Source organism: Ptiloglossa arizonensis, chromosome 2 (assembly GCF_051014685.1).
Source record: "Ptiloglossa arizonensis isolate GNS036 chromosome 2, iyPtiAriz1_principal, whole genome shotgun sequence".
NCBI classification, from domain to species: Eukaryota; Metazoa; Arthropoda; class Insecta; order Hymenoptera; family Colletidae; genus Ptiloglossa; species Ptiloglossa arizonensis.
In genome coordinates, this window is record NC_135049.1 from 25211472 (window position 1) to 25238418 (window position 26947).

Below are 26947 nucleotides of genomic sequence, written 5' to 3' on the forward strand. Positions count from 1 at the left end.
GGGGAAAGTTACCATATTTGAGTTACCCTTTCTCCCTCACAGGTAGCTCTCACGCGTACTGCGCAAAACAGATGCGCAGAATTATATCGCCCATCGTATCACGGATAACTTTAACTTCCAAAATATTTAACCTATAAATTATATGTCATTTGAATTGCTTTAAAATAATTATGCTCTAGCAATAGGTAGCAATATGTAAAGCATAGTGATTTACTATGTGCCCTTTTTCATAGGTTAGATGTTTTGGAAGATCAAATATCGTTCCGTGATGCGTCAGCGGTATAATACTTTAATACTTCTGGGCATTTATTTTGTACACCACGCACGAGAATAACGTGATGGAAGAAAGGTAACTGGAGTATAGTGACTTTCCCCTCATTTGGCTAGAGTTTATTTGACCCTACTGCACAGACGTAAACATTTCAAATGCCTACAGTACTTTAAATTTCATGGATGAATTTACTTGGCAGTAGGATCATCGATAATTATACTTGCAATGATTTCGGTGGGATTGGTTAATCCAGACCAATTAGATTACGAAATCAATCAGGATATTATTTAAATGGTTGTTTACATTGGTCGAAGTTTCGTTGCTTCATCGTTTTGTTGCACTTGGTTTCATTGCAGTTTATACATATATCCATATAAGTGTAGAGTATAGCATAATTATATGTAGCTAGAGTTAAAGTTCCTAGTTTATGTATGAGGTACGAAATTTTCGTAATCATTTGCAAATAATTGTTTTTGTGTGTGTATAGCGTGGGTTTGCCCTTGTGAACGATTCGTTAGTGCTTAGAACGCATGTGGCGTGTTCATTAGTTGGTCTACTTTATTTCTTTCCGTTATACCTTTTTCTATCTGTTCTTTTTCGTTGGATTGCACAACTTTCGATAAATTTAAAAGAAAGAATTTTAAGAGTGAAAAGGTAATGTCAAAATATTCGATGTTTACAGAAAGCACGTCACGGATAGTATGGAAGGTACCACTCATAAATGATGTTTGATCTGATTCAACTCCGTGTGGTTGGTTCCTACATATCTAGCAAAGTTTAATTTGAACGGTCATACATATGATTTTTGGATAATTCTGGAAAATCTATCGCATATAAAGCAGTACACGAATAAGGTCGTGTTGTACTTTTGTGTTCGTCAATTTATAAATTTTTGTGCAGATTCTACGTCGATCGGTTGTTGTTGTCGATACGGTGTATGTTGGGTTCGGACGCGTGAGGAATTGGTTACGAATACTCACTTTTCGCTTTTTTTCTCTTCGATGAAATATTTTCGACCTAAAATCAATGTGTACTCCATGCATGCCCGAAAATGCTTTTTGAAGCAAGCGTTTTTTGTGAAAATCGAATTAGCGCTTACATAGTCATTGGTTTGAACAAATTTATCGTGTATTTTTCAAGTAATGTAGCAAATTTAATTATTTCTATTTGGCAAATTTTGTAGTAAATTTGTTACAATACGATACAATTTTCTTTTTTCTTGGTTACTTGTTTCCCAATCATTGAGTTCCTTCTTTCTATGTATCAAAGATATAGCTGCAAGTGGTCCCATTTTAATAATACACAATATCTAGTTGGACTTTGACGCTGAAATATACTTTATTATATAATATTTGTGCTTTTGAATTCTTTATTGTTTATTATTATAGATGACTATTATTGTACGTGTATAGCACATTACATATGCAAAGTGTAGGTCATGCAGATCGTCTGCACAGTAATGTAATGAATAGCTGTGGGAACTCTAATATTAGCACAAAGCTACGTGGATCTAAGTGTTTGGAGATACAAGAAGAATCTCTTGGTAATAATCGATCTGGAGAGTTAGAGAAGGGAGACGTCAATGTTTTAAACAATTACAGTGCAAATGATTTTAATGCACCGCGTGGCACATTGGTCATTTGTCATAGAAGCTCAAATAATTATTCATCTGATCATAGTTTTTCCAGATTCAAACCAAGGTAAAATATATTTTTAATTAGTTATCAAGTAATTTTTTAGACTTTGCACAAATTATTACAGAATTAGTGGTGCTCCACGCAATGAGTTTCGAATGGCTCGTGGTGGAAGCTCTGGAGACCGTGCCAGAGGTGCATTACGGGGTAGAGCTTTTAAAAAGACACCCATTGATCGAGACTCAAATTCAGAAATCAGCTATTATCCTACAACTCGACTCAAATTTCAAGAATCGTTGAAAAATCAAGAAAATTCTCAGGGAAAGTATTATGACGACAAAAGAATAAATGGTTTGAATTATTAATTTTAGAAGTATTTGAAATATAACATCAATAATGTGTGTACATATTTAAGTCATATATAAATCTGTTACAGAAGATTCTAGAATTTCTAAGCTCTTGAGGAGATTATGCCGGGAGGATGATTACGATCATTTTATGGTGCTATGCAAGCAAACACAGGAAGGTATCATAGCGCCTGAAAATCAGAGATACATAAGGCGAAATTTGGACGTTATCTGTGAAAACCTATTGGATATATTATATACAGGATCTGGACCAGAAGCGAAACAACAAGTTGCAAAATGTCTAGGCCGCGTTGGGTATGCAGCTGAACAGGATTTCAAACGGTAAACAAAAAAATTTAACAGTTCAAAACTTATTTGTCTATTTTTATCAGTGAGGTTTATCTTGACATAACCAAAATATTTTACGTATATTCACAGATACATGGATTGGATTTTCAACAAATATTCATTGGAACGGAAGGACGATATAAAGTGCTTTTTGATCAAATCATTTGTTGAAGTTTTTAAAATGGATGCAGAGGCTCCAAGACTAAAAGAATTCTCAGTGGTATGGTATTTTAATTCTCCTTTTTCTTTTTGCACATAGCGCACATATATTTTTGTAGACAAATAGCGTAAGATATTTATAATAGAAAAAGAGGCCACTTTCTATTAAATTGTTTCACAATCAATACTGTGTAACTGATAAAGTATAGTACGTGCTTCTTTTTGTTTTTAGTTAATAATGTCCCAACTACAATCGACACTGGAGAACGTCGATAGATCGGATTTGCTGGTAGCAACTGTAGATGCGATATTGTTAATCATGGAATCCTATCCTGAAACGTTTTCGAGCCATTTTCGTGATACAGTCGACATATTGGTTGGCTGGCACATCGATTCAACTCAGCAAAAAGCGATTGCAAGCTACGCTAGTCGTAGTCTGCAGAGGTTGCGAACCTTTTGGATAGCGGATTTACAATTCACCTTAACATTATTGGGGCAATTTTTAGAGGACATGGAGAGTTACGATGAGGAATTAACTTTACCGGAATCTGGTAGGAGTTCGCCTGGAGACGAGGTATCACCGACACCCAGAGAATGTATCCTTCGTATCACGTCCCTGATCTCGGTGTTTAACACAGTCACAAAAAGCATATCCGAGCATTTAAATCCGAATCTTACACCGAATGTTCAATGGTCGTTCTTATCGGATTGTTTGTCAAAAATGTTGAAAACAGTTGTGAAAGCAATCGAATTGGACGATTGTAACGAAACTTGGCTTTCGACCTTTACCGTTACACCTGAGAGTGCCGATGAATTGTTGAAACGTATTAGAAATACGAGTATCGTTTCGACAAATTCCAACAAAGCCGAGCCAATCAAGGAAGATGTCGTTAAAATGTTTAAGTCTTTGAATCTTGATAAGAACGAGCTAAAAAATTTAAAACAGAGCATCGAAAAGGAGACATCGTCGAAAGAAAAGGAACCATTATTAAATGTTGTGCGATGGATGGAATTGAAAGAAAGAAAGAAAACTCTGGATTTAACCGAGGAAAAGGAAGAACTGATAGTAACAGCGAACGAATGCGCTTTTCTGTTGTTAGGACATCTTCAAAGTCGTATAACGAAAAATCATGAGTTACTCTACAAGTTTATTGACCTGCAGTTGAAACGAATCAATGTGTTTTGGGACGATACAATAATTTCCATGTTGAATACTATCTCGAAAATAATAAAAGAAGTCTCCGCGAACCTACCACTGGAGTTGGTACATAAATTACTTGGGAAGGACTCGGCGTTACTCAAATTGCGATTTCGCGATTCCATTTCCATTCAGAATGCCAGTCTCGGAGTGTATCACAGTTTGCTCAGTTTAAAGAATATTCCATTATTGCAGGAATCATATCGATATATATTGTCCGATCTAGAGATAGCTTATAAGCTTGTCTTAACGGATATCGAAAGTTTAGTGACAGATAATCCATTAATCGACGACGTAAAGTATAAGAATAACGACGCGGAGATCGTGGTTATCTTTTTGCTGCGAGCCCTATCCGATATAGGTAAATAACCGAGCATGTTACGTTCTAAGATAGATTTAAAAGATTATAGACGGAGTTGACACATTTGTGTGCAATGTTTTTACAGCGAATGCGAGCAATTCGATTATCGGTATGTGGGCGTTGAAGCCAAGCATTTTGGAGTTGTTGGCGGTGAAGCTGAAACCATATGAAAGTAGCTTATCAGTGAGAAGTCCGTTCTTGCAGTACAGTATCTTGTACTTGCTATACGCTCATTGTTCCAGGTAAAAAGATGAAACAGAGGAGAGGAAATGAAGGGCGGGATGGTCGATTATTCGAATGCTATTTGATATTTTTGCTACCTGATCGACGTTGTTATCGTTACTTGTATTTTGTTTCAGGTATAATCACTTTGTGCCGAGTTCGAGCTTAATAACTGGTACTACTGCCTGTCGTCCGATAGATATGTTTCCAGGTGCATTGGACGTACCTACTACGTCACCGACTAGTGGCCATCTGTCCATAATTCTTTATCTAATAGCTAAGAGTTACAACGAATACACGCCGGAACAAACGTTATTGTTGTTATCAACGTGGATGCAAGAAATTTGTATACAATCTGAAAATTATATCGGTATACTGAGTAAAACAAAAGAATACGAGAACGTTTTGTCGAGTCTTGTTGCTAGCGGAGCCAGTATCGATCGTGATATTTCTATCGCTGTTTGTGAACTCCTTGAAATGTTGATGAGCGCGAAGAACGTTGCGTGGAGAGAAGAAATATATTCGTGCATAGTGGACTTGGCGACGTTACACTTGACTTCGTGCGATGAAGTCGTTCGGGAGAAGTACGGCTCCTTCTTAACATGCGTGCCTCTGAATATAGTAATACCGAAATTGAACAAGGAATGCTTGCTGTCGGAAACGAAGGTAAGGAGAAAAAGATTCACTCTTGAAAGGGAGTTGACCTCTATTAACAGAGGTATTCTCTGTGTTGAAGTATACCGGTAGTTGCCGGTACGGTACCTCCTACCATGTACAGACGAGTCTTGTTATCAGAATCGATTTATTTCCTTCTAGAAACATCAATGGATTAAAAATTATTCGACCGAGTCTGTAATTCTTGCTCAGAGAATACACATGCGGGGGAATAGTAACGGAGAGATGCAAGCTCAACATTTTAAGACATACATGGCCTTTTTGTTGCAAGAACAACAGCTGGATGCGTTCGGGTTGTCAGAGATGTTTACTCTGTGCTGGCCGATTGTGTAAGTATGTCGTAATATGGTATAGTAAATACGCATCACGGTAACACGTTGTCCTACGCATTTGTGTTTACATTCGCAGGTCCGAGAGCGAAACTACGAGAAGGATGTATCGACTTGGGCTCGCGAATCGATCCTTTTTATATTTTTGGGCCGGTTTCGAGGCGGCTCAACACTGTGTAACCAACAAGCTTCGCACACCTCTGGGAAAGCCGCAAGAAACATTCACGTCGATCGAAAGCGCTTTGAAATCATTGGCGCGCGAGATATCGTACAGTATGGAGGCAACAAAAAAGGAGAAACGAAGTTTGGATCATCTGTTAAGCGAACACACCCGCGTACGATTGTTGATCGAATTTCTCGAACATCTCGAAAGAGCAATACACAACGCGGCTGAGGGTTGCGCGATCGCTTTGTCTCCACTGTCGAAACCGGTCAGAACCTTTTTTCGTACAAACAAATCGACTTGTAAAGAATGGTTGAATCGCATTCGACTGGCATTGTGCGTAGTGTCGTTGCATTCGGGACTGGCTGGTAGTGGTTTGAGAAACAGTCAAAGGTTGTTGGAGGATTTGAGCAATAGCGAAAACACGCAGGGTATTGAGTTCGAAAGGGCGACTCTTTGTACAGCGCAAGCGATGGTAATGCTAGGAGAGGCGGAGGCGTTGCAAGGGCTTTATGTTTATACCAAAGAAAAGGAAAGAAAATTTCCATGGTTGAAAGCCGCGATGGAAGAGGCCGCGAGTCACTATGAATCTGCTGGTGAGGCTTACAAACTGATCATTGAGGAGCAAACACGAGCCATGTTCAGTCGATCGGGGAAAGATTCGAAGCAAGAAGAAAAGGAAGAGGATGAGGGTGATGGTGGCGTTGGTGGCGGTAGTGGTGGTGGTATCGGTATCGGTATCGACATCGACATTGGTATCGACGGTGTTAACGATGGCGATGATCTATCTTCGATCGACGGAAGAGGAAAAGCGGTCAAACCGGAAGGTGATAATCAAGTACTTGGTTTTTGCATGCAGCGGTTGTCCAAGTGTTACGAAGCGGTCACCGATTGGTCTCGATTGGAGGCGTGGAAATTGCAAGAGACAGAGATGCTTGGCCGAGAGAAAAACTTGATCCACGGGAAACAGACTCCGGTAGAGAACAGTGATTGTCGACGAGCAAGGTGCTTGAAAATGTTCGAAGCCGATGAAGCCATATCTCTCGATGATCTAACCGATTGGAATTTACTGGAGGATGGAATTGGGAAAACTGGGAATTGGAGCTGCGCGAAAACACTAGTCGAATGTAGTAACACGCTGACCAACGTAGCGCTTAGGATTCGCACGAACGATTGTCAAGATTATTTCGAGGAGGAGATAGCACGGTGTCGAAGGGTAGCAGCCAAAACAATGGAGGAGGGTCTACGAAACGTACCTTCGGAATACTTGAACGAATCGATATTGGTACGATACTCGGCCGACGGATTAAAGAATTTACTGTTATCTGGTCGAGAAGAAAATGTATTTGAATTGTACAAGACCGAGAAGCTAGACCATATGGATTCGCACGTTCTGACGCGAATTCTGTGGTGGTCCGAATATTTCAGCAGCGCAAGAGAAGAAGAAAATTCCGAAGGACGTCTAGGTGGCGTCAATAGTTCGTTAAACGAGGTTGCCGACCTACGATTGCACATTGTCCGAACCGCCAGAAAGGAAGGTAACTTCAAGCTAGCGAAACGCGAGCTTCTCAGTTACTTACGATCCGAACGGGAAATTTGTCGGATCGATGAAGGAAAGAAAGGTGATAAACGATTCGATCGTATCGATCTGGACTTCGATCGGGTCACCGACGATGTATTGAAGAATGTAATGCACGTCAAATGGTCGAAGAACAATATACGCGCGTTTCGCGAATGTTCGAAATTATTGTACGACATGGGCCGGGTCGATAAAGCGTTGAAAGTTTGTAGCGCGACCGCGCTTGGAATATCGCGAGCCATCGTCGACGGGGAACGATCGATCGATTTACGAGAGAACGGGGCGAAACTGCTCCTCACTCTCGGCAAATGGATACAACAGGAAATTGGGAATACTGAGAACAGTCAGCTGGATCAGCTGCTCGAATTCGAAGCTGTGCACAACGACGGTTTGATGAACAAGTTATTCGGACGTACCACGGACTCGATACCTACCTCGGACATGATAATCGGCAGATTGATGCAGCTCGGTGTAAATCAATGTCCCGATTTACCCGTCGCCTGGTCCAGTTTCGCCGGTTGGTGCTACAAATGGGGTAGGAAGATCGTCGATAATTCCAATTCCGGACAACTGACAGACTCCGATAGAAAGACCATACGGGATCTGTTGCCTTTCGACACCGACGAGACCGAAATGATGGCGATCTTTTCGATTTTGAGTCAAAGCAAGACGATCCCCGAAGACGAGGGTGATATAACGGACACATCCAACGACGTAAACACGTCCGACATGATAGAGACACAGCTGCGTAACGTTTCGATATTGAATCGCGCGAGTTCCGATCGGCTCGGAATGCTCGTCGATATCTGGAAGCAAGCCCAGAAACGAATTTACGCGTACTACGAGCTTTCAGCGAACGCGTACTTCAAGTATTTGCAGCTCGCCGCGAACAAGGAGACCAACAACTGCGACACTATCACAGCCACGCTCAGATTGTTACGATTGGTCGTGAAACACGCCCTCGAGTTGCAAAATGTTCTCGAGTCTGGGCTATCGTCGACTCCAACAGCACCATGGAAGGAGATAATACCACAGTTGTTCTCGAGGCTCAGTCATCCCGAGTCTTACGTACGTACGCGTGTCTCGGAGCTGTTGTGCAGAGTCGCGGAGAACTCGCCGCATCTGATCACCTTTCCCGCGGTAGTTGGAGCTGTCTCTGGTCAGAGGAAAACCTGTGACAAAGTTCTGTACAAGAAAACTCGTACCGATCGCTCTGCGCGAAACGTTTTGAGCTTCATCGAAGAGGAAGGCGAGGGGGAGGAAGAGGCGGTGGAGGGCGAGGAAGAAGAAGACGAGGACGAGGACGAGGACGAAGACGAGGACGAGATCGCGGGCGAGGGTTCCGCTTCGGTGTATCAATATCAAGACGAGCACGAGAAGTTCATGGATTGTTGTTTCTCGCAGTTGGCCGACTGTCTCTCGAACAGAGTTCAGGATTCCGTTGAACAAATCAAGATATTGGTCAAGGAGTTGCGTCGTATCACGTTACTGTGGGACGAGTTATGGTTAGCAACTCTGTACCAGCATCATACCGAGATTTCCAAGCGATTCGAGCAGCTGGAAATCGAAGTGCAAAGGGTACAGGACAATGTTTGGCTGTGCGCTGAAGAGAAAGACAGCCTGATCGCCGAGAAGTATAGAATCATATTGAAGCCGATTGCCTTTATATTGGAGAACCTTTTGGCTATGACCTCCGTTCCGGCTGAAACACCGCACGAGAGAAATTTTCAGGAGAAGTTTGGCCCCTCGATCGAAGAAGCGATAAACAAGTTGACCAATCCCAAGAACCCCGCGAAGCTTCAAGTCGCGATTCTGTCGTTGAAGCAATTGGAAAGTAAACTGGCGCAACGCGTACATAGACGTGCCGCTTACTCTCTTTCTATGAACGATATCAGTCCTGTGTTGGCAAATCTGAGAAATACGTGTATCGCGATGCCGGGCGTGGCTGCCAATGATAACAAAGTGGTTACCATTCAATCGGTCGATAATAACGTACAGATATTGCCGACCAAGACCAAACCCAAGAAGCTGATCTTTCATGGTTCCGATGGACACGTTTACACGTATCTGTTCAAAGGGCTCGAAGACCTACATTTGGACGAGAGAATTATGCAATTTTTGAGCATATGCAACACTATGATGTCGAAGAAAGGGGATTCGAAACAAGTGTACAGGGCACGGCATTATTCGGTTATACCGTTAGGTCCAAGATCTGGCCTCATACAATGGGTGGACGGTGTTACGCCGTTGTTCGTACTTTACAAAAGATGGCAGCAAAGGGAGAACGCAATGACCAATAAAACTGGTAGTGCGGCAGTTTTACGACCATCCGAGTTGTTTTACAATAAATTGACGCCGCTACTGAAAGAGCGGGGTATCGGTTTGGAGAACAGAAAGGAATGGCCTGTTCAAATTTTAGAGCAAGTTTTAGCCGAGTTGATGTCCGAAACACCAAAGGATTTGTTGGCAAAGTTAGTTTTCAAAAAGTTGGCAAGACGATAACTTTTCTCCTGGTTCCCAATCCGTTTAGCCATCCTTTTCTGTTTCTTGGTCAATCTTTTCCTTTGTGTCTATCTGGAACTGTACTAACAGCTTTTCTCGTATTTGTTTCTTGTCGCAGAGAGATTTGGTGTAACAGTATAAGCGCTGGAAGTTGGTGGCAGGCGACCAAGAATTATTCCTACTCGGTTGCTGTAATGTCGATTATTGGTTACATCATCGGTCTCGGTGACAGACACTTGGACAACGTTCTAGTCGATCTGAATACAGGCGAAGTTGTGCACATCGATTACAACGTTTGCTTCGAAAAAGGCAAAACGTTGCGTGTCCCGGAAAAGGTGCCGTTCAGAATGACTCCAAATATTAGGACTGCATTAGGGGTAACCGGTGTCGAGGTAAGACGGTCGGTCATGTTTATTCGTTCGCATAATACTATCGTGCATTGAGGACGTAACGTTACTCCTCACTTTCGTTTCAGGGTATATTTCGTCTAGCCTGTGAACATACGCTTCGAGTGATGCGTCGTGGACGCGAAACCTTGCTCACTTTGCTCGAAGCATTCGTATACGATCCGTTGGTGGATTGGCGAGCCGGCGCGGACAACAGCATTGCTAGTTACGGAGCGTGTCAAGCTAGAGCAAGATGCACGGGTATAGGAAGAAAACAGTTGGAGCAAGAACTCACGCGCGCAATGTTCGCCGTTCGAACGGTGGAGATGCGTGCTCAATGGTTGGCAAACAGGTAAACGATAATCAACATTTATTCACTACCCTTTTTCCCCGAAGGAACGATTTCAAGTTCCGATCTTGATTACACAGACTGACTGACTGCCAATTCCTTGACTCATAGGGATGAATTGATGAAAGTATTTTCTACTTTGTGTCATCGTTTGGACTGTTGGGTGGACACGATCGAAGCCACGCGTCAGTGCCAGGATTTACTGCAAGACAGGCACCAACAACTTGCTTTGGTCAAAGAAGCACAGGCAATGGGACGTAATCATCCGTTGTATTCGGTGATAAAGCGTTACAATTCCTTCAAGAGAGCACGCAACGCTCACGAGAAAGCGAAATCTGGATTAAAAGAGAAAATAGAAGATTGCGAAAAACAAATTAACATGCACAATGTAAGAAAATTTTCTTTCTTCTTTCAGTATTCGTTTGTTATTCGAACAGTTGTAATTCATCGAAAAAAGGTATTATTGTATACGTTTAAATATCGTCAAAGACTACAACAGATTCAATTTTCGGCAAAATTGGAAATGTCACCCCAGAAAGTGTTCAATTTCACGTAGAATGAATCGCATACATATGTACATACTGTGTATTGTTTCCATCGAAATTGATAAAACTTGACAGAAATTTATTCTAGTATCCCGTTTTCAGCTTGCTCTTTCGGCCGTAAGAGGTCTCCAATTGGGTCAGTGGTTGGCGGAATTGGGAACATCTGCCACTCAAGAGGACCACGTGGTGTTTGATTTAGTGAAGGAATTCTTGCAAAATGCTGGTCAGAGTCAAATGATTCTACAGTGCGAGCAATCGGAAAACGAGCTGACTCAATTAGCTATTCAACAATCAATTTTAATACGAAATTGCTTGGATCTTTTGAGTCAGTATTCTGCAATTTGCAGTCTATATCCCATGAGTATCATGTCGCAACATCGTACAGTTCTTTATCACGGTTGGGCCAACGAGCTTTTGAATTCGGGAAGCGTCGAGGTTTGCCGCGAAGTAATGGCGCAATTTGAAAATACCTTCGATCCGATAAAAAGCTCGAACAATCAGCAAGTGCAACAAATAATAACATTCTCGTATCAGATGCAAGGGATTCTGAACGAGGCGAATGAGAGGCTGAAGAAAGCGTACGAAAGAATGGTCTCGGAGGGTTTACCAGAATCAATTGGTAGAATCGAGAAAGCGTATGCAGAGTCGAGAGTTCAGATACAGAGTTTCCTGAGACGAGAAAAGGGAGCGGACAGAGCGCTGGAATGCGTCAATATAACCGCTCTGTGCGCTTTGAATAAAAGATACCTGATGATGGAAGGCGCGGCAAAGTGCGCGGGTGACTGTTTGGTCGATCTCACGTCCAGAGAAGGGGATTGGTTCTTGGACGAAATGCGTCTGATGTCGTCGTTGATCGCCGAGTTGGTCAGCCTCATACCAGAGTGTCACAAAACGAACAATGACCCCAAGATATCTCTCATACTCAAGTGCTTGAGAGGATCCGATTGCATCTACAAGGGGTTGCAAGAGCTTAATTACAACTTTCACACTATCATTCTGCCGGAAGCAATGAAAACGATTATAACGGAAGAACCGACTGTGATCAGGATGATCGGCGAACTAACCGAGATCATTGTGTCACCTGGTATACCGCTCGGTGAAATTTTGGGACAGTTGGAGATGCATTTGAGATTCACTGTTATGGAAATGGAAAGTCCTCATGCGATGATGCAAGGTGTCGTGAACAACATGAGATTACGATTCGAAGCGTTGCTGTCTCGACCGGCAGAGATTCAAGAACCAAATCAAGACGAGTCTTTGACGCCTGGTCAGATGCTATTGATGGGTTTCAATGGATTGTTCGAGAAACTCCAAATGGAGGGCAACGCGCTGATCGCTACTCTGAACACGCTCGATATTCCAGCTGCTTGGAGAAAAATCGATCAAATTCGAGAAGCGAAGGAAATGTCCGCACCTATATTCAACAAGGCGGCTTGCCAAGTTCTGGAAGACATATTTCTGGTGAAACGATTGCACACTATACAAGAGTTCTTCATGATGTGCAGAGACATCGCGACTGCGTTTAAGGGTGACTTAGCAAACATTTACGACGACGAACGACTGAATAAACCGATAAGAATCTTCACGGCGGATTACGTGTCCAGGCAACTACTCGGAGTTACATCTCAAACACTTGCCATCGCACTTTGCCTCTTGTTGCAGAGAATGGGTTTAAGCGTTACCACCGAGATCGAGCAGAGGGACATCGGGGCCGAAAGTAAGGTTTCGTTAGAGGAATTGTGTAGAAAAGTTGTCGACCTGTGCCTGAAGAGAGGATCGTTCTCGGGATCCGTGCTCGCGCAAGCTAGCGCACTTAGCAGCACCCTAGAGAGCACATGGCGAAGGAAACAAAGCGGCAGATTAGCCCAACAAAGTGTTGAGGCGGCGAGAGCCAGTATGCAGCGCCTTCAACTACAGCTAACGGCTCATCACTGGTTGCACGAAGACAGCTTGCTCTTGCGGTCGAACCTCAATCTAATGAATCCTTTGAGTAAGTTTTCTCTTTATTCGAGTCCGTCCTCGCGTTCGATTTTATGTTTGTCGTCTTAGACTTTCTTAGACTTTCTCATTCCCCCCTCCCTTTCTAATGTTTCATTTTTTTTATTTTTTTTTAGATCGTTCAGCGTTCATGCTGGAATTACGAAAGACAGCCGCAGCGCTTTCCAGTTTACAGTCTCGTGTGTGCGAGACACGAGAACAACAACAAAATCTCGTCTCTAGCGCGGTACAACGTTTAAAGTGGGCTGCTGGCGCAAATCCGGCCCTCGGAGAAGTAATGTCCGCGTTCGACACAGCTGTGTTTTCCTCCTGCGAAAAATTGACACGACAGCAGAATCTTGCGTCCAGTGTCGTCAATACGTGCAATTCTATATTACACTACGAAGCTTTGAGAACCAAAACGTCCGAAAGTTTAACACACGACACGAATTTCATCAAGCTGGTTAAGCACTGGGAAGAGAGTTGTATCTTGACCATGAATTTGACCATTACTGTCACCGCGATCGAAGAGAGTCTGGTTGAATTGTTACAGATGGATTGCAACGTCGACATAAACTGGTTAAAACACGCGGAAAGGTTCATTTCCGAGGCGATACTCGACGTTCAGAAGAAACTCCAAGAGAAACAAGAATGTTTGCTCGCCGCTCAAGAACACTTACGGGAGCAGGCGAGGAACTTGCAACTCGTGTTGACTAAACACCACATGTTGATGTGGGACGTTCGAATTTTATTACGAACAATGGCGAAGCAAGAGAACATCGACGGGCTGCAAGAATTTCTTTCCTCGTATCGATCCTTCACCGAAAGCGTATCGACGATCGTCAAGAAACTTGAATCCGACAGCCTCGACGCAACCAGGGGTAAAACGATTAAAAAAGATTTGGAAAATATGACAATTACGGTGCCGAATTTATACAACGAGTTGCTGGAGTTTGCAAACGAGAAAAAAACGAATTCGACGAAGCTGCTGGAGAAGCAGAAGGAAACCGAGAAGGTGAGCGACAGAGGACGAGAGAGAGAAACCGACACAGAGACCGAGACCGAGATCGTGACCGTGACCGAGACAGAAAATGAGAACGAGACCGAGACCGAGACTGAAACTTCGGCCGCTGTTTCGATAAAGAAGAAAGGGAAGTTGGCCAGGCAGGAGGGTGTGTGTTACAGCCCGAGAAAAGAAGTTCCTTTGGCCAGGGATCCGACCACGGGCAAAGGTAAGAGGGATTTAGTCGGTCAATTCTTGCAAGACTTACCTTTTCTTTTTTCGTTTACACAGCTGTTCAGGAGCGGAACGCGTACGCGCTGAACGTTTGGCGTCGCATACGAATGAAGCTGGAAGGACGCGATCCACACTCGACATACAAATATACCACGGCTGAGCAAGTAGAATACGTGATACGCGAAGCTCAGAGGACCGACAATTTAGCCCTTCTATACGAGGGTTGGACGCCGTGGGTCTGAACGAAAGGAGGTTGACGCGATCGCGTCGATGGTTCAATGCTCGTTACACACACGGTACTAGAGTTCGTACCGTCCTTCGCTCTACGCTCGATGGAGCCAGCTCTCTGTTCGACCAGGTGTGAATTAACTTCGTCGTCACCTGGAAGAGAAAGTCTATGCCCGCGAGGATGCCGTTCAAGTTAGGCAACACGCGCCTAAATACAAGAAAAAATCCTGCGCGATCAGCGATTCACGATCGAACTTCGATTCTGGCACCGATTCTATGATTATCTCAAAAATCTCTCGTCAACACCGCATACCGCGTACCTATTTTCCAACAATCCACATACTCTTGCTCGCACTTTCTCTTGTAAGGCGACCAATCCAATTGACTATCAAACAATAATCATCATCTGTTAAAAGTGGACAAAACGCACGATACGAAAAGAAGCAAAGCGGCACTCGTTGTCGCAGTACATAAGCGACAGAGGTACGCGAGGACCGATCGAGGTTGTTTCATTCGGTCCGCTGTTTGTTGACACGTTGAGAATGGTTTCAATGTTTAAGTATCGATGATAGATTTGGGAGAAAGCATAGAATCTGTCGCACTTTTGGAATAACAAACGACTGGAAGTTCAGTCGACGATGCGGAGAAACTCGATGACGATTAACGCGTCGACGGTGACGACACTCGAGACTCTAACGAGAATATCTATGACGCGTTATCTGCCACGGACGTTATTCGTTCGAAGAAAGGCCCTTCTCCGAGTTTAAATTCATTTTATTTCATGATTTACCCATAAAATTTCCCTGGTATCTTAGTAAATGTATCGGTCGGTCGGGGTCGAGTCTTACGACTGTAAACCAAATTTGGAAAAGTATGCATCATCCGCTGTTACGGAGTGATTAGATTTAGAATTTGAGAAGTTTACAGCGGGACCAACAACGACATACAAACATGAGTCTTGTATAAAATAAGCGAGGTTCGTTGTCGAAACACTGGAAGAGAGAACCCCAAGCATATCGGTGCTTTTATTATTTTTTTTTTTTCGAGTAAGGGTACATATTAATTTGGATTTGAATTTATGGAACTAAATTTTCCGTCGATAATGCAAACACCTCGACACATCCAACAATGATGTTCTCTGAAATCAATTTTTATTATTGTAATCGTAACAATTTCGACGCCTGGCTGGTTTTCCGCTCGAATACAGTTTTACTTTTTATGCAAAGATTACCACATTCTTTATTCGGTGAAATCTGCAATTCTGATCTTTCCTCACATAGGGTGGACAAATCGTCCGTTTCAAGTTATTTTCCCACCGTTTTCTGTAATAATATCATTTCATTAACAATCATTGTACCATCGCGCCTCTGTAGTAACGGTCGTAATAGTCGATCGCCGATCTACGATAGCCCGAAATAGAGAGAACGTCGAGTTGAAAACGTTAATGTCGCTGCAGATATTCAAAAGAAGGTAATTTGTTTCTTTTCGCGTTAAAGGTAAAAATACGCCAATCAAAAGGAACGCTCGATCGTCTCGCGTTTTTCTCTTTTTCGTTATTTTTTTTATATTTTTGTTTGTTACGAGGAAGAGGACCAAAGAGAAGGTCGCACTTTGTAACCAATAAAGTTTGCGGTATATATAAAAATTATGAAAATGATATATTTCTTTCGATTGAATTACATTTTCCAGACACATTCTTACCTTCGATTCATTTACCTCGAATCTCTTGTATGCGCTATGGTATACCATCGTTCTTCTTCAGTCTGTCTCCTACCGATTTGTAATTGTCTTCTTTCTCGACCGTGTTACGCATCAATTTTTTCTGTACCATTCCATTGCAATTTTACCACGTGCCTGTCTCTCTTTTCCGATATGTATTATTTTTATTGAGTATCTCTGTCTGTTTGTCTGTCCGTCTGACTATTCGTTACCCGCCTTCTTGTTTCCCTGTATACCTGCCGTATCTAACCACACGCTCACGCGCACACACGGGTGTACGGACTTACATTATATGTCAATCAATTTCTAAATTCCCAACTTTGAATTTTTAATCTTTCGATATTTCGTTTGCAGTTACAAAAAAGATATCACTCTCAGTAAACATACGTAATTTTTTAATAAATTACATTGTAATTCAATTGTATATTACAATATGAGAAACTTTAAACGATATATTACACTTCATATCACATTGTTCGACTTCTTATTCTACTTGTACATTGTGTACATGTATGCGCGTATGTACGTACACAACGGAGATTGGTTTGAACGATTATTCGTCAGATAGTCGGCCATCGACTGACAACGTAACTACGGTGTGAACAACACTTCAAATTATATATTTCATAATTGGACCCAAATTTTAAATAACTGGAATGTAAAATTGACAAGCGCAGATCGTAAGTATAAGTAACCGAGAGTTTGAATTGACAAATTTAATGAAATGAAAAGCTCGAATCTTCCGAAGTTATACACCGTGAATCATATAGAATTAATTTAACTTAACCGGATGGCGACTGTTATAATTATTTCTTAAAATAATTTTACACAGATTAATAATCTGTCTCTTTAATTTATTCTCATCCCCCATCGTTTTCAACCAATCTCGACGATTTCGTTGTAACAACACCATTTAAGAACGTGTCGTCAAACCTATGTTTTTGTAAAACTGCTGGTGACCACGCGTACCGCCTATCGAACTTAAATTAATCATCAAGGACGTTTTAATCGCGAACAATTTCAAGTATCTCGTTTTAGAAGTTGATCAATCTGTGTTTTGTACATTTCTTTAATATCTGCAAGGTCTAAACGCAATTCTTGATTTTCCTCCATTTTTTCACCATACATTTGTAACAACGCGTCGTATCGTGTTTGTATTTCCTGTAAACTTTCGTTTAAAATCGTAACATTTGAAACTTTGTTATTCAATTCTTCAATTTTTAAGGTTAATGTAGACAGTTCGGCGTTAAGCGCGTCTCTTTCTGCGTTACGACGCGATAATTCCCACTGAAGTTGTTGTATTTCACCTATAAAAACAAAGCGCGTTCAATTAATTTTCACAAACATAAGACTGTACATACTGATGATACTTGTTAAAATGAAATGCGATGTATCGCTAATAAGTATTCAAAAATGTACCGTCTTTTTGCTTCGATTGTGCTTGCAAATTTTCAAATATGGAAGTACTACTCGATCCCGCTCTAATACTGTCGATCCTGTCTAATACTGTCGCGCACCTTTCAGTAGAATCTTCGGTAACAGAATCGCACAACTAAAATTGAAATAAGTTAAACTTCATAAAAATTAAAAAATTAATCATCGTGTGTATAGTATATTACCGGCCAGACACTATTTGTTGGATTCACAGAGTCTTCTTCTATAGCGGTGTTAGAGCTGAGTTGCTCGTTACAATCAATGTTTCGTTGTTGCTCCGATATCGCACGATTTTTCCTCTTTTCTGCGTCTGTAGCTGCTTTCTCAACAGCAAGCTTGTTTTGTAATGCCTCAATCTCTCTGTTCAACTCCATTATTTGCGAAGAATGTGATTGTTCTAGTGATTCTATAGTTTGTCGATACCTGACGAAGCAACATCGATACGCATTAAAATTATCACAATTTAAGTTTTTGCTCAGTCGAGATCAAAATGATAATTGCAGAAGAAAGGAGTACTTTCTTTGATTCACGAGCAATTTTCACAGTGATCCATTTTTAATAAATCGAATCGAATCGAATCGAATCGAATCGAATCGAATCGAATCGAATCGAATCGAATCCTTTAAAAGCGAAGTTAATGCGAAATTTTCTTACCGAACATTCTGTTCCATTAGCTTCTCCTTTTCTATTATTAATTCATCATACGACTTCTGCAGTAGTGTCCTTTCAAATTCTTTACCTGCAAGTTTTGATTCTAATTGAGATATTTTTGAATTTACATTAATATTCTCTTCTTTTAAATAGCGTTCCATTTCCAATAAATTTTCCACTTTTGTCTGCAATTCGATATTCTTTCCCGATAACACCTTTTCCTGCTTCATAAAGCTATTGGACTTGTGTGTCAGATTTGCTTGAAGCTGTTCCAATTGTCTTAATAATGGTTTTGTGGCCATCGATACCAATTGCGAGAGTTCTTCGCTTCTGGCTTCGGCAGCTTCTAAGCGTTCCAGCAATTGACTATTCTCATATTTGTGGAACTTTTCCTTTCTAAACATTAAAGAAAACAAAACCAAGCCAATAGCATTAGTGATCATTTTATTGGAGAACTATTACGGATACCATTACATCTCTAAGATACTTACTTAACGCACGTTTCCTCCGATTCTCGTAATTTAACTTTCAATTCTTCTACTTGTGCAAGAAGCTGACACGATTCTCCGGCACTATTTGTCGCATCTTTTAATTCCGCTTCTGTCGCTGCTAAAAGTTTCTTTGTTTCCGCCAGGTCTCTAAAATATAGCAACTCGTTGATTAAGATTGCTGTCATTGGAAAAGACAAACGAAATTTGAACTTAACGAAAATTTTGTCTTATTTTCATGGGAATAAATTGTGAGAAACATATAATGTGTGAATTACTGCCACGAAAAAAAATACACATCTAAAAATTCAGCGGGACTAACACGACCACTTCTAAGGGATTACCGTAATTGCAATTCCAAGAAATTTGTTAAATCGTTTTACTCACATTTTCGCAGCGTCTAAACTTTTTTTATAAACATCCACCTTTTGCAGAGCATAATCCAACTTGTCTTGTAACGTCAGAATGTCTTTTTTTTGTTTTTTCGTTTTCGCTGTCAACGTATGAACAGCCTCTATTTGAGATCGTTCAACTTCTTCTTTTGCGTGCAATAATCTTTTCAATCGTTCCAGTTCCGAAATCTGCTCTTCTATTTGTTCTCTGTAATCGTTCCGTATTAAAATATTATCATCATCAAGGTAAAATTAAATACAAATGTTATTGTTCATTTTTTTGTTTTTACAAAAACCGTAATCTACGTACGTACTTTTGACTCTTTATTAAAGCATCGTTTTCTTTTTCCTTCACTCGTAATTTTTTAATAATATTACTATGCTGAAGCTGTTGTTTGCTCAACTTTTCTCCTTCCTCTCTAAGCTCCTTAATGGTTTCGTCTTTCTCGGCGCTCAGAGTAAACATTTCTTGAGAGGATAAACGTGTAGCTGCTTCCACTTTTAACTGTTCCAGGTTTTTTCTCAATGAATCTCGTTCTCGTATTGCTTGCTGAAATTTTCTTTCTAATGCGGACAATCGTTGAGTATATTCGTCAGCGATTTGATTTAAATGTTGACTTTGTTCTGCATGTTTTTCAAAATTATCGAGCTGTCTGTATAAAATATAGAAGTAAATTAACACAATGAGTAAAAATTACAAAAGAACGAATCGATATCACCTGTCACGCATGTCATGTACAAGTATAAAACGTACTTCTTTAAATTGCTATTTTGCTCGTGTAATTCCATATTCATTCTGCTCACGTCGAGAAGCTTTGATTCTCTGGCTTCTAATATTTCCGTCATCTCCTGTACGCGCTTTAACAATGTCTCGATCTCCAGGTTTCCTTCATCAGACTCCACACTAATTTCGCTCAATTCTCTTGAATGTCCTCTAGCTTTTAAAGTTTTCGTCAAAAGATCGCTACCTTTCGCTGATTGCAACTTTGACAGACTCTGTCGTGACTGCGTTGGGCTCGAATCACCATTTGGGCTTTTTTACAAAAAATTATTGTTTGTCATAAAGCTCAAAACTATGAGATAGTTGTATAAAAAAAAACACAAACACGTACACCCACACGCACCGCGTATGTAGAGACAAAATAAAGCGAGAGCTACGAAACTACATCTAGTTACTAGTTCATAATCGTACCTATACCTGGATATGATTTCAATGTCGCTCGAAGTTGTCGTTTCTAATTCATCCCCACTAGTGTGACCACTCGTTTGGTCTGAACCAATTTTAACTAAATCAAACCTACTGTAACAAATAAGATGAAATTTATGCCATTTGTATGGGTATGCAGTAAACTATGTAATTATTTTATGCTTTAACAGAACATGTATTTCTATCAAATACCTTTCCGAGGAAATAGGCGAATTCTCTCGAGCCATATCTGTGACCTGTCCTTCGATTTCTATGTTCTCACTTTTTTCGATCATCGCATCCGCTAACATTGTCTTGACGTACGAACTAGCTGTTAAAGGTGTCTCTAAAATTTTTCCTTCCGTTTTATGAAGTAGCGATGGGTTATCCTCTGAACTGCTTTCGATTAAGGTTCCCTCGCAACTCGAATCTGTTAACATTACAGGTTGATCCACGACTTCCAGCGTATCCGACTTTAATGGATGCGGTAACACAATTTCATCGGCAGGATACCGTTTCGATTCCGGTTCCGCTGGTTCTATAGTAGAGTTTATCAGCCGACCGAAACTTTTTCGATCTGTTTCGGACCTTCTGCCCGTTCCATCAAGATATTCAGTCAATTTACGAATAGGTTGTGTGGTGATTGCTTCGATTGACAAATGTAAATTATGTTTCTCTTTCAGGGTATCTAGGCTTAGATTTAAACCCACATCTGTACAACTTTTCATCAAAGCTTGTTTGTCATCCGAACAGGAATCATGCATCTTTCCACTTGAGGAAATGTTAGCGGAAATATCAATTATACCTTTGGTTTGCTCCTTCTGCTGAAATGTTTCCAATATTGTTGTGACTGTACTTTCTGAAGCAGAAGTATAAGAATCTTCGGCTAAACTCACTTCGTCTGGTTCATCCGGATAGGGTATTACTTCCACGTTTTCCGATGTGAAAGATTTCATATTGTACCCACCAGACGTTGATAAGGTTTTGTTTAAATATGAACTAGTTTCTCCCGGGTATGTTCCCGTCGATGGTGTACTATCCAAGCTGCTCGTACATGATTCGTCGCGTGATGTCTTCGCTTCCTCCACCGGAGATTCGTACGGGGAAATATCGGAAGACGACGAATATGTCTGATTTCCTTCTTTGTTTCTGATTTGTGCAACACTGCTATCTTCCCAGCAAGGTGTCACTGAATCACCCCTGTCCAATATGGAAGATGATTCAGTGCGTCTTGGATCTATAGGAGACAGATACGGACTACTATCGCTTTTCCAATCCCCCAAAATTTCTACAGAACTCGGAGACGTAACTGGACTGTCTGGTAATATCTCTACCGATTCAGAATTCATTTTAGCACCTGTAGCAGAAGGACTTGCAGAATTACTAAGGGAATTACCATCCGACTCAGGTGTTGTAGTGCAATCTGTATTGGACCGAGATCCAAGAATCTCAACACTTTCCAAACTCTTCTTATCATTTTCAGATGACATGTACGACATTCTATCCAACACGTGACCATCACTACTTGAATTACTCTCATAAATTTCCATCTTGTCAGATTCTGGTTTACTGTTTTGATCGTGTGTAACAATAATGTCCTCATCAAATGATTGTACGATCCAGTCGTACTTTTCCATGTTGCTACTTGGACTATGTTTCATCTTGTCAGGCATGTTAGAAGTTGCGTTCTCCGAAACAATTTTGTCCAACGGATCGGATGGCTTCAATGAGTCAGGAGAGGTACTGGTAATATCTTGAGAAGGATCATTTGGGATTTCGACAACAGTGTCTTTTTCTTTACCATCTTTACTCGTACATTTTGAATCACTCTGTAGGCTTGAACTTTTACTTTTGAAATTCTCTGGGAGGGACGATGAATATTTAAGTTTGGTTTTTTGTTCATTTCCAATGGATGTACTTTGCAAAGATTTGGAATGTGTAATACGATTTTGACCATTTTCCTCTTCATTAAATTTTGGAGATTCAAAGAAAGATCCAGTAAAACTGCCCCATATGCTGCTTGTTGCTTCTTGTTTAGAATCCTTGTTTTTAGGATGACGATCTACATCTTCATCATTTTTCAATCCCCAGGATGAAAAAAAGTCAGATGTATCCTCTGTACAACCCTCTACCAATTTTTGATCTTCGTCTTTGATATCCAATGCTTTGTCAATAGTTTTTTGGGCTTCTTTCAAAGCAGACTTGGCCAAATTGGCAAACCCAGTGGCATCAAACCAGCTCATTCTTTGTTGTATCTAAAATTAAAACGAGAATGGGCAAAAGTGAATGATAATAGCGCTAAACTTATGAATAGAATACTTTCGTTGATCATCGATCTTGATAACGAGTACATCACATATAAAGGATCCATGAAACGAAAGTAACTTACGTTGCATATTAACGCACCAAAGCTGAATAAAAAATTGTTCTTCTGAGAACGCAAAATATACGATATTTAGAGGTTAGAATATTCGTGATGATGCATATACTATATGCAACTACATTATTTTGCATAATCTACAAAGAACTGTAAATTCACGTAGTCATTCGGGAAAGAACTGTAGAAAAGGTGAAGTGGGTAAAGTAAACGGGATGAAACGCAAAGGAAGGTTGTTTGTCGCATCTTCGTTTTAAAAAACTTATGGTCACAGTAGAACTATTGAAAGGTGCAGGTCCTCCGAAACAGATCAACTGTCATTTACTATATCTTGTTATCAATTGAATTTTTAATTATTAAATTAAATAGAACTTTTAACGTCGAACAAACATTTGCACATCCAAAACATGTTTAATTGACTAAAACGAGAGCGATAGCAGTAGCGACACGTCACGTATAAACTCTCTGTTACTTTCAATCTTTCACGTCTTGCAGGATAAAGAAGAATACAAGATCCAAAAAGTCATAGATGTCAGACGCACTGATACCAGAAAACGCATCCCGTTCTGCTTGGCGCCATATTGAATTTCTCCCACCACTACATCACACTATTATGAGCTGCCTGTACGTGAGCTCGGTCTTCAGCAGCTTCAGCAAATTGAGAAAGAAGGTGAGTACGAGGCTGTCTCTCTCGTTCTCAAAAGTATCTGACAGAGTACAACTTGACAACTGATTGTATAAAATATTTTTGATGATTAATGAACAACATCTGATCTTTTCTTACGTATTAACATGGTTATGTTATGGTTCAGTTTCTAAATATTTATTTCTTTAATTAATTCTTTTCAGGCAAGACTGTTTCATGCAACGTTATTTAACATTCTTTTTTTTATGTATGTCATTAATGTAGTTGAAGTATGTAATGAATAAAATTTCAAATCTCAATTATTAGAGTGTCTTAAAATGTACTTTTTTGTAAAAAAATCTTTTGATGTTTTTCTCCATAATAATATTTTTCTATGTTATACGAATTGTGGACGATATTCTGTCCAAACGCAAACGACGGTCAGTTAATGAAGGAGTTTGTCTGCAAATTCAACTTCAGATTTTTCGAGAACAAGAGAGAAAACCACACTCTCCTTCCTTTTTGACTCTCCAAAGTTCTCTGTAGTACCGAACTCACGCATGCAGTTTCTATATTAGTGTATGTAGTAGTGGGGGAAATTCAATATGGCGCTCTGTAGTCCGAAATGCGCAATGTAGTCACTATGCCTAGTATCGGTGATACCAAATTAAACTGCAAAATGGTCAGAATTCCCCTCTATAAACATACATATATTAATGCATGAGCTGTGTGTAGACAAGTTTGACAGTGTAAGTATGTATTTACATAGCTCGGATTATAGGTGACAAAAAATCTGGAAATTTGATATGTCGATATTATTTGCTATCGATCAACTACTATCGATACTAATCGATATATCGACACTAACATTGATACTAACTGATATATCGATACTAAGATATTTCAACCGTACTTTTTTAAATTTATTTAAAAACATGGGGTTTTCCAAGAGTTTCAATTAAATTTTTGTAAATTCTATTTTCTACAAAAATTGTATTTATATTAAAAACACAAAAGAAAATCTTATGTAACCAGTATTTGTTTGGTTGACTATTTAGAAATATTAATTGGCTATACTTTATTCTGGACAAACGATTTATTCTTTGAATTAATATTGATTCTGCTTTCCATAATTATCTTTTTCTGACAACACTGATATCGCCTGATAGGTAAGAAATATTTTAGAACCACAGTATATAAATTTGGGTGTACATACTGATTTTGGTTCTTTCTAAACTTCAAGTAGATTTTACTTAAAATCTAAATAAATAAAGAAAAAAAACTTATGTATTTTATAATGAGAGAAAAACGCAATCGTGAAATATCTGCAACTTGGTATAATAAATGTAATTAGTTCTCTATCAAGACTTGATGAAGATAAAATGGAACATAATTGAGGAAGATACCATACAAACCATGGTGTTGACTTTAGACCTATATGAGTTGGATATGAAACTCTAGAAGATGTTCAGTCTCCTGTATACCCTGCCTGTGTACATTATCTTGTGCGTGATTTGATTACTTTCAAAATATTAATTCTCATTGTATTTAGTTTTGATTCCTACCCTTAAGAGCGCTATAACTTTATTCTAATCTAAATTGATAATGTTGGAAATGATACGGAAATGGTAAATGGTTTGGCATGCCATATTCTCCTTAAACAGAACAAATCAATGGAACTTTGTGTACACAAGTACATAATAATGTTGTTCAAATATTTGCAGCGTACGTGTTAAATGTTATGTTACTCATGAATGGAGCAAATAATATACAAACTATTCAAAACAATTAATAATTGTCTTTTATTTAAGATGTATGGAAAATTTATTCTTTATGATATATATACTAATCGTAATTAGCTCGTAGTTTTATTTTCTTCACTTTCAACCGCATACATTTGCAAATTTAAGCAATCAGTTTTAATAGTTTTCAGTGGAAGTAATTTTGCATTAGTCATTTCGAGAGCATTTTCATTAATAATCCATGGGAAATCTTCACAATTAGGATTTCCACTTAAAGCAACATGTGCAGTTTCATATGTTTGAATTTCGATAGAGAAGGTTGAGTCTTCTGGCAATGGTTTCAGGTATGCTTCGCACATAGATAATTTTAAACAAATTGTCCTAAGTGCTTCTTCTGTTTTTAAATAATATGGATCTTTTCTATAAAAATTACTAAATTAAATAAGTTTCACCTTACAGTTAATAAATTATTAAAGAGAAGACATACTCTGTAGAATTTATTTGTAATTTGAGAAGGTCAAAAACAAATTTCTCAATTGGCTGTTTGTTTTTGTTGTAGAAGACCAGGTTGACCATCTTCACACTATTTTCATCTTCCTTTACCAGTTCTCTGATAGCATTTAGAACATTTTTTAAGTATTCCTTTAGTTCTGGATGTTTGGAAACATATACCGTTGTATCATATATTTTCTTCTTTACAAAAATTTCTCCAGGATATAAATGTCTGAAGAACAATATATGATTAAACGCTACTTCCAGAAATTCTAACAGAATATCACTGCCAACTGTAAGTAAATTTTATTGATTTATTATTTGTTATTTTATTATTTCTACTTTTTTAAATAGTATTTACCTATTTTATCTTGAGACATTTTTGACTATACTTTCAGGTACACAACAATATGGATGGAAATTTAAAGGTGTTTAAAAAGATTTTGTTTTATAATTAATAAATTTGTATGTTTTAATAGATCTAAACAATAGAAATAATGTGCAAATTGAATAATACATCTATTAAGTGTAGCATATTTTATGTATAAATTTAAATATTTAATAATTGTTGACCTAATGAGATTTTAATATTGTACATAGAATAAAAAGTTACTTCAATTTTAGAATTTGTAATTTATCATTGAACAACGTTAATTTTATTTCTTTATTTGTAACTAAAACATATTTTTGGTTCCAAATAAAAAAATTAGAATTATGTTGTGGTAAATATTACAATAAATTATTCTTCAAGAACAAATTTCTATTAGTTTCGATGTATTGTATTATTTAGCGATTGATTTGACGCGCGCCTTGAGAGAAACCGATTGCATATGGCGAACGGTGTACATCAGACGTTTGTGGTGTTTTGATGATACTTTTTTTATCTATTCGCGAAAAGTATTAATAGATACTAGTGCTAAGTGAATTCGTAAACGTGATAAGTTTCTTTTACAACCAGATAATGTTGTAGGAGAAGAACAGAATGTTGTAAAGATTGTAGCGGCGTTTTTCATAACCTCGAAAAGCAACAACGAACTATACTTTCGTGCAGGTATAAAACCAACGATTTTTTAGACACACGAAATTGTTCATATATCAGATATTTCTTACTAGTCAAATAGGTCACCCACGTTTGTTCTTTTACCGCTATCTTTGATTAGAGAATTTTAGTGAAATCGATTGTATCAAGTGCCACTTTCGTTCCATTTTTATTTTGCTAGTGAATCGCGATTTTCTCATGGCGCGAAATGAAACGCGTTCTCCATTGAATGTGATATGCGTTGCATACCGAGAACAATTTTTCGCAAGATTTTCAGATAAAAATATTTATT

At 39.3% G+C, this 26947-nt stretch overlaps 4 protein-coding genes across 22 annotated transcripts in view; 2 read left to right on the forward strand and 2 right to left on the reverse strand.

Moving 5' to 3' along the window:
* Positions 1 to 788: 788 nt before the first annotated feature.
* Positions 789 to 16167, forward strand: Nonc (serine/threonine-protein kinase Smg1). 3 transcript variants are annotated; one of them, XM_076305059.1, is made up of 16 exons: positions 789 to 925; positions 1660 to 1971; positions 2033 to 2256; positions 2342 to 2594; positions 2691 to 2820; positions 2992 to 4318; positions 4404 to 4560; positions 4678 to 5206; positions 5357 to 5544; positions 5624 to 9757; positions 9907 to 10180; positions 10264 to 10526; positions 10635 to 10911; positions 11171 to 13058; positions 13183 to 14277; positions 14340 to 16167. In XM_076305059.1, exons 2-16 carry the CDS (start codon positions 1694 to 1696, stop codon positions 14522 to 14524), a joined length of 11202 nt encoding a protein of 3733 aa, XP_076161174.1. In that variant the 5' UTR covers positions 789 to 925; positions 1660 to 1693; the 3' UTR covers positions 14525 to 16167. The 3 variants fall into 3 exon arrangements, with proteins under 3 accessions (XP_076161174.1, XP_076161173.1, XP_076161175.1); XM_076305058.1 differs by lacking the exon at positions 789 to 925 and having other exon boundaries at positions 1611 to 1971; XM_076305060.1 differs by lacking the exon at positions 789 to 925 and having other exon boundaries at positions 1611 to 1971; positions 2345 to 2594.
* Positions 16168 to 16601: 434 nt separating this feature from the next.
* Tmf (TATA element modulatory factor) lies at positions 16602 to 23887 on the reverse strand. Of its 9 annotated transcripts, XM_076305066.1 has the most exons (12): positions 22787 to 23886; positions 21277 to 22635; positions 20594 to 21204; positions 20387 to 20494; positions 19949 to 20227; positions 19509 to 19847; positions 19190 to 19402; positions 18806 to 18952; positions 18318 to 18710; positions 17849 to 18086; positions 17649 to 17781; positions 16602 to 17536 (listed from the first exon to the last, which is right to left on the reverse strand). In XM_076305066.1, the coding sequence occupies exons 1-12, from the start codon at positions 22892 to 22894 to the stop codon at positions 17250 to 17252; spliced, it is 4215 nt and encodes a 1404-aa protein (XP_076161181.1). In that variant the 5' UTR covers positions 22895 to 23886; the 3' UTR covers positions 16602 to 17249. The 9 variants fall into 9 exon arrangements, with proteins under 9 accessions (XP_076161181.1, XP_076161178.1, XP_076161183.1 ...); XM_076305063.1 differs by having other exon boundaries at positions 20387 to 20491; positions 20594 to 22635; positions 22787 to 23887; XM_076305068.1 differs by having other exon boundaries at positions 20594 to 22635; positions 23306 to 23886.
* The window catches only part of LOC143143617 (ubiquitin carboxyl-terminal hydrolase 48), a 94899-nt gene continuing 90846 nt past the window's right edge, over positions 22895 to 26947 (forward strand). For 2 of the 7 annotated variants that reach the window (XM_076305077.1, XM_076305076.1), the window contains exon 1: positions 26448 to 26667. Coding sequence is in view for 5 of the 7 variants with exons in the window: in XM_076305075.1 (XP_076161190.1) it covers positions 26027 to 26044 (18 nt within the window). In the remaining 2 variants the exon portion in view is untranslated. Of the gene's footprint in view, positions 25469 to 25683; positions 25912 to 26014; positions 26045 to 26447; positions 26668 to 26947 lie in introns of those variants that run through there. The other 5 variants (XM_076305073.1, XM_076305074.1, XM_076305075.1 and 2 more) reach the window with 5 other exon arrangements.
* Positions 25023 to 26869, reverse strand: Polz2 (DNA polymerase zeta subunit 2). 3 transcript variants are annotated; one of them, XM_076305081.1, is made up of 4 exons: positions 26747 to 26869; positions 25978 to 26097; positions 25612 to 25909; positions 25023 to 25544 (listed from the first exon to the last, which is right to left on the reverse strand). In XM_076305081.1, exons 2-4 carry the CDS (start codon positions 25994 to 25996, stop codon positions 25238 to 25240), a joined length of 624 nt encoding a protein of 207 aa, XP_076161196.1. In that variant the 5' UTR covers positions 25997 to 26097; positions 26747 to 26869; the 3' UTR covers positions 25023 to 25237. The 3 variants fall into 3 exon arrangements, with proteins under 3 accessions (XP_076161196.1, XP_076161194.1, XP_076161195.1); XM_076305080.1 differs by having other exon boundaries at positions 25024 to 25544; positions 26727 to 26833; XM_076305079.1 differs by having other exon boundaries at positions 25978 to 26838.

Bases quoted from the DNA above. Each gene is read 5' to 3' on its own strand.
- Nonc (XM_076305059.1), top strand. From the start codon at position 1,694: ATGCAAAGTGTAGGTCATGCAGATCGTCTGCACAGTAATGTAATGAAT. The intron at 2,257-2,341 runs GTTTGAATTATT...AATCTGTTACAG, and splicing joins TGACGACAAAAGAATAAATG to AAGATTCTAGAATTTCTAAG. The intron at 2,595-2,690 runs GTAAACAAAAAA...GTATATTCACAG, and splicing joins GCTGAACAGGATTTCAAACG to ATACATGGATTGGATTTTCA.
- Polz2 (XM_076305081.1), bottom strand. The intron at 25,545-25,611 runs GTATGTCTTCTC...TAATTTTTATAG, and splicing joins TTACAAATAAATTCTACAGA to AAAAGATCCATATTATTTAA.
- Tmf (XM_076305062.1), bottom strand. From the start codon at position 22,894: ATGCAAAATAATGTAGTTGCATATAGTATATGCATCATCACGAATATT. The intron at 19,848-19,948 runs GTACGTTTTATA...TATTTTATACAG, and splicing joins CAAAATAGCAATTTAAAGAA to ACAGCTCGATAATTTTGAAA. The intron at 19,403-19,508 runs GTACGTACGTAG...GAACGATTACAG, and splicing joins GCTTTAATAAAGAGTCAAAA to AGAACAAATAGAAGAGCAGA.